Source organism: Apium graveolens, chromosome 5 (assembly GCF_009905375.1).
Source record: "Apium graveolens cultivar Ventura chromosome 5, ASM990537v1, whole genome shotgun sequence".
Lineage (NCBI taxonomy): Eukaryota > Viridiplantae > Streptophyta > Magnoliopsida > Apiales > Apiaceae > Apium > Apium graveolens.
This window is the reverse complement of record NC_133651.1, coordinates 42344232-42353220: the sequence shown is the minus strand read 5'-3', so window position 1 is coordinate 42353220 and position 8989 is coordinate 42344232. Positions and strand designations below refer to the sequence as shown.

The 8989-nt window shown below is 35.1% G+C and overlaps 2 protein-coding genes across 5 annotated transcripts; both read left to right on the top strand.

Moving 5' to 3' along the window:
* The first annotated feature begins 266 nt into the window (after positions 1-266).
* LOC141660006 (uncharacterized) lies at positions 267-713 on the top strand. Its single transcript, XM_074466961.1, has one exon. It carries the CDS (start codon positions 267-269, stop codon positions 711-713), a length of 447 nt encoding a protein of 148 aa, XP_074323062.1.
* Positions 714-1489: 776 nt separating this feature from the next.
* Positions 1490-7117, top strand: LOC141723906 (nuclear poly(A) polymerase 4-like). Of its 4 annotated transcripts, none has more exons than XM_074525852.1 (12): positions 1490-1976; positions 2091-2168; positions 2583-2690; positions 3529-3591; positions 3688-3849; positions 4289-4402; positions 4510-4572; positions 4664-4993; positions 5068-5232; positions 5366-6217; positions 6456-6530; positions 6630-7117. In XM_074525852.1, the coding sequence occupies exons 1-11, from the start codon at positions 1872-1874 to the stop codon at positions 6504-6506; spliced, it is 2091 nt and encodes a 696-aa protein (XP_074381953.1). In that variant the 5' UTR covers positions 1490-1871; the 3' UTR covers positions 6507-6530; positions 6630-7117. The 4 variants fall into 4 exon arrangements, with proteins under 4 accessions (XP_074381953.1, XP_074381954.1, XP_074381951.1 ...); XM_074525853.1 differs by having other exon boundaries at positions 6456-6545; XM_074525850.1 differs by having other exon boundaries at positions 1491-1976; positions 5366-6250.
* The last annotated feature ends 1872 nt before the right edge of the window (positions 7118-8989 follow it).

Sequence of the window (8989 nt, the reverse complement as noted above, 5' to 3'; positions counted from 1 at the left end):
TTCCCTGGCTTCCAGTAGTGGAGAATGGAATGCTTACAACTGAAAACCAGATCAGTTAGTAAACATTAAGGTGGAGAACTTGATGCAAACTGGAGAGAGGCAGTGTGATGAAGAGGTTTTTAAAAGATATATGCATGATAGAGACAAATTACTAATAACGAAAATTGCATTTCCTAGGAGGGATATGAGGACTCGTGGTATTGGATATTAGATGAATATGGAGAATTCAAGGTTAAGAGTTGCTGTAATCACGAGGGGAGAGGAACATGGTAAATGCAAGCTTTTGGAGGAAACTATGGTCGTTGAAGCTGCCGGGTAAGATTGTTCATTTTATATGGCGTGCGTGTAGATTGTATTCACCAACTGCTGTGGATTTGAAAAGTAAACATGTGACTATTGAGAGTAGTTGCTCGTGGTGTCATAATTATGAGGAAAATGGAATTCATGTCCTTTTTGATTGTGTGTTTGCGAAATCAGGATGGGAAGCTGTTAGTTTATCAAATTTGATTCAGTACGGACCAAATGACAATATGTTTGATGTGTTTGTGATAATATTTGCACAATGTACACGGGATCAAGCAGCTGCAGTGACGTTATTCTGTTGGAATATATGGAATCGTCGTAATAAATGGATATGGGAGAATATTAATATGTCAGTGTATGGCACTAAAGCAGCATCAACAAAGTTATTAGAGGATTGGAAAAGTGCTTAGCAGGAGGAGATTAAGAAAAATCGAGGGTAATCTATTGGCAGTAGGGTGTGGCAGAAACCGAACATGGAGTGGGTTAAAGTCAATACAGATGCAGCAGTTATCCCTGAAACTCATCAGATTGGAACATGTGCAGTGATTAGGGATGATGATGGACATTTTCTGCATGCGAGGTGTATGAATATTGCAGGTGATTGGAGTGTTAAAGAGGCCGAGGCTCCTCAGGGATGCTATTGGCTGGTATGTGGAACTGGGGTTTAAGATATACATTTTCGAGGTTGATTTCAAGAACGCAATTGATGCGTGTAATGGTGGTTATGGCAGATCAAATTTTTATTCCATTGTAGGTGAGTATGTTAAGGATTTTAAGCACCTTGATGAGATACGAGTGCAATTTATTTACAAATCTGCAAACATAGTGGCTCATACGTTAGTTAGTTAGAGCCTTTATTTTTATGCTCATGAATGGTAGGAAAATGCCCTGAATTTATCAGTGATGTATTGAATTTTGATTTGTTTTAAGTAATACAAGTATTTTATAATAAAAAAAACTAGTAATCCATGGCGGTGTCTCCCGTAATTTTATATTGGGTTGGGAGCAATAAAAGCGGTTAAAATTTATTAAAAGTGTCAATTAAAGCCAGGAACTGTTACGATTCACCATGTTCAATTCGAATTTGGTAGGACACACAACACGCCGTGACACGCGTATTGATCCAGGTAATGTCCGCACTTCCTATCCTATGCTTTCTATACTAAAAAATAAAATAAAATATCACAAAAAGCAAACAAAAATATCAACGCAACGCGAGAGAGAGAAAAAACGAGAGAGATTTCTCGAGAGAGAGAGAGTTGTGATAGAATAGAAGTCGGATACTCGGGTGTGAACGTGCGTAACTTAACCATCCCCCCTCCACCGCCTTGATTCATCACGTTTTTCGAGGCAAATCCCCCTTATTCTTATTCTCATTCTTATTCTAATCCTCGTTTGTTTCGGATCATATCAAATCAAACCCGCCCCATCTTATATATCACAATTAGGGTTTGCAATTTCAATTCTTCACTTATTTCCGTTATCCCCGCGATCTAGGGTTTGCTCGCCCTCTTTTAATTTCACTCAATTAATCAAATTAGGGTTTGAATTGAATTGAATTGGGCCTAATGGTGCTTTCTGAGGGTTTGAATAACCACCCTGGAGTGACTAAGCCATTGTCTCTTGCTGGTCCTTCTGAGGCTGACTTGATTAGAAACAAAGAACTCGAAAAGGTCTGTTCTTTTCGATTCTTGAATTATGTATATATATATATGTGTGTGTGTTTTTGTGTGTTTTGCTGTGTCATGAATTGGGTGGTTGATATATTGTGTTTTTGAGTGTTGAAGTTTCTGGAAGATGCTGGATTGCACGAGACGAAAGAAGAGGCTTTTAAGCGCCAACAGGTTCTTGCTCGTATCCGTGAGGTATTATTAGTAGTTGGTGATTATGTTCTGATTTGATGGAGAATTTTTTTTTGCGGCGCCATGTTTAGATGTATATGGAAAATTTATATTTTTAGTCTACCTATGGAAATAATTTGATTAGTAGAATCTGTAGTAAGTGCAATTAGCGGTGTTTTGAGATTAGTTATTTATATTTGTTGATCCAGGCAGTATACTTAAGTGTACCTTTTGAGTTATTAGATTCGGTGAATTAAATTTGTTGATTAATTACTAGTAGAATCTGTAGTTGGTGCATTTAGAGGTGTTTTGAGATTAGTTATTTAATGTGTATTTGTTGATCCAGGCGGTATACTTATATGTGCCTTTTGTGTTATTAGATTCCGGTGTATTGATTTTATAGATTGCTTAGCAGTACTTTTCTTTGTGTTGTTGTAGATTGTTGTAGTTTGGGTCAAACAACTTACCCGCTTGCGAGGCTACACTGATCAGATGGTTGAAGATGCTAATGCTGTGATCTTTACTTTCGGCTCCTATCGGTTAGGGGTAAGCTTGTTATTGTATCTCTCTTTTACCTCGTGCATTCGAGTTTGGTGTTTTTTGTTTTGTAAGGTTGATTATTGTTAAAGGTGGGGAGATATAATCACTGATGGCTAGTATGTGTGAAATAGCATACAATAGTTAGTATTAGCATTGTACTATAGGATGTTAAATATATTATATAGAATTCCTTAGATACTGGATAAAAATTACTGGCAATATTTAGAAAGAATATTAGCAATGCTATACACAAATACTAATTGCATGCCAAGAACCATCCTTTGTGGTGGGAAATTATGATATTTTAGGTCTTTTTGCTACAGTGGTTCACTAACTAAAGATAATTTATGGTTTGGGTGGCAATGATTTTTTTGACTTTTACATGTAACTTCCATATTGCTTTATCTCTGTTTGGCTAGCCGGGACAGATTTTTGTATCGGAATTGTCTAACTTGTTTGAGGTTTTAGGCTTATCCATTGTCTATCAGTTGTTATCTTTCTCTTAGTGTCGTTTTCTATATTATTTTGGAAGATGAGATGAGTAGAAGATGAATTACGTAGTTTTCAAACAATGCAAAGTTTTGTGAGGTCTCTTTCTGCTTTGTAGAGCTCCCGTGTTCCTTTCAACCAGATAAAACTGGCCATATTTGCTGGTTTTTTCAGATATTCTTTCAAGATAGTTGGTTTCGGTTCACGCTGTAGGTGTTATTTTTTTGCCATTCTCTAATCACCTGCATTGTTGCTTTCTTGATGTCTGTTGGAATTTGTTTTTCATGACCCTATGTTGTGTATATTTCTTTGTAATATTCTCTGTTAGTTGTGAGTTAAAATTGTTCCTGTATAGGTTCATGGTCCTGGAGCCGACATTGATACACTATGCGTTGGACCATCTTATGTCAATCGAGAGGTAAATTATGGATCTTGGTGATATATTATTAGTTTAGATGACAAAAAGTGTGTGTGTGTATATATATTTATGTAAAATCTGAGCTTCATCTTGCAGGAGGACTTCTTTTTTATTCTACATAATAGTTTGGAGGAGATTGAAGAAGTTACTGAACTACAGCCCGTGCCAGATGCTCATGTTCCAGTTATGAAGTTCAAGTTTGACGGAATATCAATCGATCTTCTTTATGCCAGTGTTTCACGTTTGGTTGTGCCAGATGTAAGTTTTCAAGCCATAGCTCGCTGTTGATAATGTATTTACTATTTACCCCTTGTACCAAAATGACATTTGAATTGCTAGATGTCTCAACTGTTGCTACAATTGACTGGTGCTCTTTCTTTATGGCCAGATTTAGATTTTTTGCTCCTTACAATAATTGGGGGTGACTAAATACCCATATATACTACAACTGATGTGTAATTAGTTCCTTTTCGTTGCAATTTACCATGTTTATGGCTTTTGTTTCTAGTTGGCATCTTAACCAGACTATGCCAATCTAAGTAGGCAGACATTGATAATGTCTGCTCTTGTCTCTTTGCAGGTCTAGTTTTATCTGTAATATAAGCAAATTACCGTGTCCCCATATTATTAGCTTTACCTTATTAAATTTATGGTCTTATGCGGGTTTCAGATCAAAGAATGCTAACTTTATCTACAGGACTTGGATATCTCCGATGTGTCTGTTCTATACGATGTTGACGAACCAACTGTTCGTAGTCTCAATGGCTGCAGGGTTGCTGACCAGATTCTTAAGCTTGTACCAAATGTCGAGGTTCTTGCACACAGACATTTTGCTGTTGCTTATCTTGAGCTGAATTGTTATCTTTTGGAATTTTGTCATTAGTTTGTTGTTTTTTATTTTTCTTCTGAAAATTCTAGCATTTTCGCACTACACTCCGCTGTTTAAAGTATTGGGCAAAGAAGCGTGGTGTCTATTCGAATGTAAGCAAAGTCATATCTTGCATACCTCTCTTTGTCCAGGTTTTTCCATAAGATTCGATTGTAGATTCTATCTTGGATACCCCCTTTTCAGGTGACTGGCTTTCTTGGTGGCGTTAATTGGGCTCTTCTTGTAGCTAGGGTTTCGCAGCTCTATCCCAATGCAATACCTAGTATGTTGGTTTCTCGCTTTTTTAGAGTGTATACTCAGTGGCGCTGGCCAAACCCTGTGATGCTTTGTGCGATAGAAGAAGACGAGCTTGGTTTCTCTATATGGGATCCTCGTAGGAATCCTCGTGATCGAACACATCATATGCCTATTATAACACCAGCTTACCCATGCATGAATTCTAGCTACAATGTCTCAACCAGTACTCTCCGTGTTATGACAGAGCAGTTTCAATTTGGCAATAAAATCTGTGAGGTAATAACGAGGTTTTTATACATTCATTAGTAGTACACTTAAATTCTCTTTGCTCAGTTTATGTTAACATTCAGGAGATTGAGCTGAAAAAATCACAGTGGAGCGCATTGTTTGAGCCATATTTGTTCTTTGAAAGCTACAAGAACTATCTTGAGGTAGACATCGTTGCTGCTGATGTTGATGACTTGCGTGCATGGAAAGGATGGGTTGAATCCCGTTTAAGACAACTGACTCTGATGGTAATATTATTCCACTTTTAACGCGATCAAGCTAAATTTATGCTCTCTGCTCATGTGGAGATAGCAAAACAAAAGGAAACGTCATTTTGTCTTACCCTGTCATATGGTAAAAATGTCTTTCTCTATATTGCAGATAGAGCGAGACACATATGGAAAGCTGCAGTGCCATCCGTATCCTCACGAGTATGCTGATTCATTGAAGCAGTGTTCTCATTCTGCCTTTTTTATGGGCTTACAGAGGAAAGAAGGTGAGGTAATACAAGAAGGTCAGCAGTTTGATATAAGGGGGACAGTTGACGAGTTTCGGCATTCTGTGAATATGTATGTGTTCTGGAAGCCAGGAATGGAGATCTCTGTCTCACATGTTCGTAGAAGGCAGTTACCTTCTTATGTATTTCCGGAGGGTTACAAACGCAGTCGGCCACCAAGGCAGCATAATGAACAATCTTCTCCGGTTAATGAAGGTTGCAGATCAGGATCTGTTGGAAGACAACCAAGAAAGAGAAAAGATTCTGATGCAGCAAATGTGCAAGGCAGCCCTGAAAAACGGCAATGCAGTGCTAGCCCTCAGAAACGTGACTCGTTATCTCCCGAAATTATTAGTCATGTTGACAGAGATGCATCAAAAGAGTGTAAATCAGTGGAGACTGGAAGAACGACAGAAAGGGCTGGAGTAAATGGAACTGGATGTGCTCAAAAGGTTGAAGGCGACAATGGAGTTGTTTTAGGGCATGTTGAATCTGAGCAGGATGGTATGTCTAGAAGAGTCGGTGATGATGGTTGTGGTTCTAATTCTAGTGTGGTGACCAGTTTTACAAACGAAGTAGGCTCTGTAGTGAACATAGGACCTGCATCACGATCCGAAAGTAGTGAAGGCATTCCAGACAGCGCCACTGGAAGCAATAGTCGGGTATCTTCCCACGGTGATTCATGTGAGGCAGACTCGGACCTACTTACGAGTGATGGATGCATAACAGATGGGAAGGTCTCTGAAAGTGGTTCAAATGATGAGTTAGAGGTTCTAAAATTAAGTTCAATTTGAATCTCTCTTTTTCTTGTCAATATACTTTGTTATTAATTTTTCAACCGGTAATATAGTTTGAATCTATGTCTGACTAGTGTAGGTAGTGTTTGCTTTAAAACATTTCATAGTGCATCTATTTTGTGAAAAATGGTTGTCTTGCTGATGCTTACCTAGGATGAATTGTTTTTTTTTCATGCAGCAAGGTGGTTTCCTTGAAAGGGCAATAGTTGCTGATGAAATTGCTGCATGAGATCTTCTTGGAGGCGATATTGAGGCATGTGCATTTGATGTTAGATACTCACTTATCAGTTATTCATTACTATTTATATCTTTATACTACTCTTCTTTGTTTTTTTATGGTGTTTTTTTGTAGGAGGTTGTCTAATAACATTAGCACACAAGTGTGGAAGATTACCCAGGTCATCTGTGAAAGCCAGCATTTCTGGTAAGTGCTGCTACTTTAGCTGCTGGCTTTCATTACTTTCCCTTTTTCCAGGCATGCAAACTTTCTTTGTGGAATGCGAATGAAGCTTGCATGGTTTACAGAAGGTTTTTATCGAGATAGGGTAAAATATGAGACTCTTTTTATTTTTTTTCCCCTTTTTTATTTCTTTCTTTTCTTAAGCCTAGCTGGGGTGGGAGGTGGCGAGGGCTTGACTTAGGCATCTTGTGTACAGTTTTAGCTATTCTGACTGGCTTCTCTAGCAGATTGCAATCGTGTGAGGTAGATAATGGGCTGGAACATGTTATAGCCCTAGGATAATCCTAGGACAAATTGTTTCCTACTTGTGTTAACTTTTTTATGTACACTGGTTGCCTGTGTAAAGTTGTAATGAATCATTCTCTTCACTCGTTCCTCTCTCTGCTTGTGTGTGCTTGAATCTATAATCACCACAAGTATTAGCTGTAAAATGGGATTTATAGTTGGAATTTGTGGCGTGAATGTAGTAATGCAACTTGGCAGGGATGTTGCTGCATGGTTGGTGTTTTTGTATGGAGATTTATACTCGCTAAATTATATGACAAGAACAAGAAATGATAGCCAAAGAATTTATACCTGGAATGTATCAAAGGAAAGCTAATCCCTGTGGTAGATTTACTACGTTAGTCCCGGGCCCATACCCTCTAATATTTAGTTGATTTAAAATGAATATGTTAGTTTAGTAAAACTTATTTTAAGTATATATCACAGAAAAAGTTATATATTTACATAATATGGTAAAATTAATTTCATATGTAAAGGTTTTTATTTTACAAAATTTACAATACTGTGAAACAGTCAAAAAAATAAAAAATGAGTGAGTAATCCTTTATCTATATGATATACCAACATGGGTGGTATAAAATTAGTGGTACATTTTATTCGGTTAAATAACTTGTTTCACTATCGAAAATTTAGTTAAAAATGGTGTTGGTTGTAATCGAACTAGAGGCAATACATTCGTAAATAGATTTCATATTATTATAACATATTGTCGTTATTAATAATATACATAACATGTGTATCATAAATAATAAGATATTTTATTTTTTACTTCAAACATAATTAGTAGATAATTTTGATAGTTAATTTTTTTTTAAAAATATAAACTTGTCTATCTATATGTCTTCCTACATTCAGGTATCAATATGTTATATGTTAGAGACTTTTATAAGATCAAACCAATAAATAACTTATATCAAAATTATTATTTTGATTTATTATGATTTGTTATGAACTTGACCTGATTTTTAAAAATAGCTCAATATTTTATTTTGATTATCGTATGATTGGATAAATTTACAACCTATGGGCTTTGTACTCAACCAACATTTTTTCTTTCAAATTTCATTTTTTTAAAATAATATGTATATTAATATTAATTTTTAAATTATGTGTACGTGACTTTTTTAATAATGACTAATTCTTAAAGAATAAATTTTAAATTCTAATTTTTGTTTTATACAAAATCATATTTTTTTACAATTTTATAAAGAACATAATTCTAGCATTAAATGTAATTTAAAAAATGTACCGACTTAAATGATTTTTAACAATATTGTACTATAAAAAATGTAAAATATATATTGTTTCATATAATTAAAATTACATATATTTAAAAGTATGTGAATGAAATAAAAAAATGTAAAATATATATTGTTTCTTTATAAGCGAATCTATTTTCAACATTTTATTTAAACAATTATTTGATGTAGTTATTTTAGTAATAAAATAACTCATTACTCACTGGACAAAAAAAAATCTCATTACTTATAGTTTATTTGACAAAAACTCAAAAAATTTGCTCCAACTCCCCCGGTTAGTTTACTCGTTGTGAACATAACATGACATTCTATGGATTATGTTTTATTTTTTATTTATTTTAAACATACATCGACTTTCAGAAAATACAGATTACCCGACACAAAAAAAAGTGTATTTTATTTAATGAGCTATGCTAGAAATATTGTGTCATCGGTGTTGTTTTACATGAAAATCATACACATTGATAAACAATCAACTTATATTTGATTCACATGAGACGTGAGACGTTGCACAATATTCACCAATAAGAAAATAGTAATTGTATGGTACACAAAAGAATCTAGAAACTGACTCATATCTCGCACGAGTTATTATTTTAGTATCTATATAATACACCAACAAGGAGATAAAATTAGTGAAATATTTTATTTATGAGTTGAAATGATTAAATTAACCTTATTTTTAATATTTATATAAAAATGTTGCTT

Excerpts from the sequence above, each read along its gene's own strand:
- LOC141723906 (XM_074525850.1), top strand. The coding sequence starts at position 1,872 with ATGGTGCTTTCTGAGGGTTTGAATAACCACCCTGGAGTGACTAAGCCA. Across the intron at positions 3,592-3,687 it reads CATCTTATGTCAATCGAGAG|GAGGACTTCTTTTTTATTCT; the intron begins GTAAATTATGGA and ends TTCATCTTGCAG. Across the intron at positions 5,233-5,365 it reads TAAGACAACTGACTCTGATG|ATAGAGCGAGACACATATGG; the intron begins GTAATATTATTC and ends TCTATATTGCAG.
- LOC141660006 (XM_074466961.1), top strand. The coding sequence starts at position 267 with ATGGTAAATGCAAGCTTTTGGAGGAAACTATGGTCGTTGAAGCTGCCG.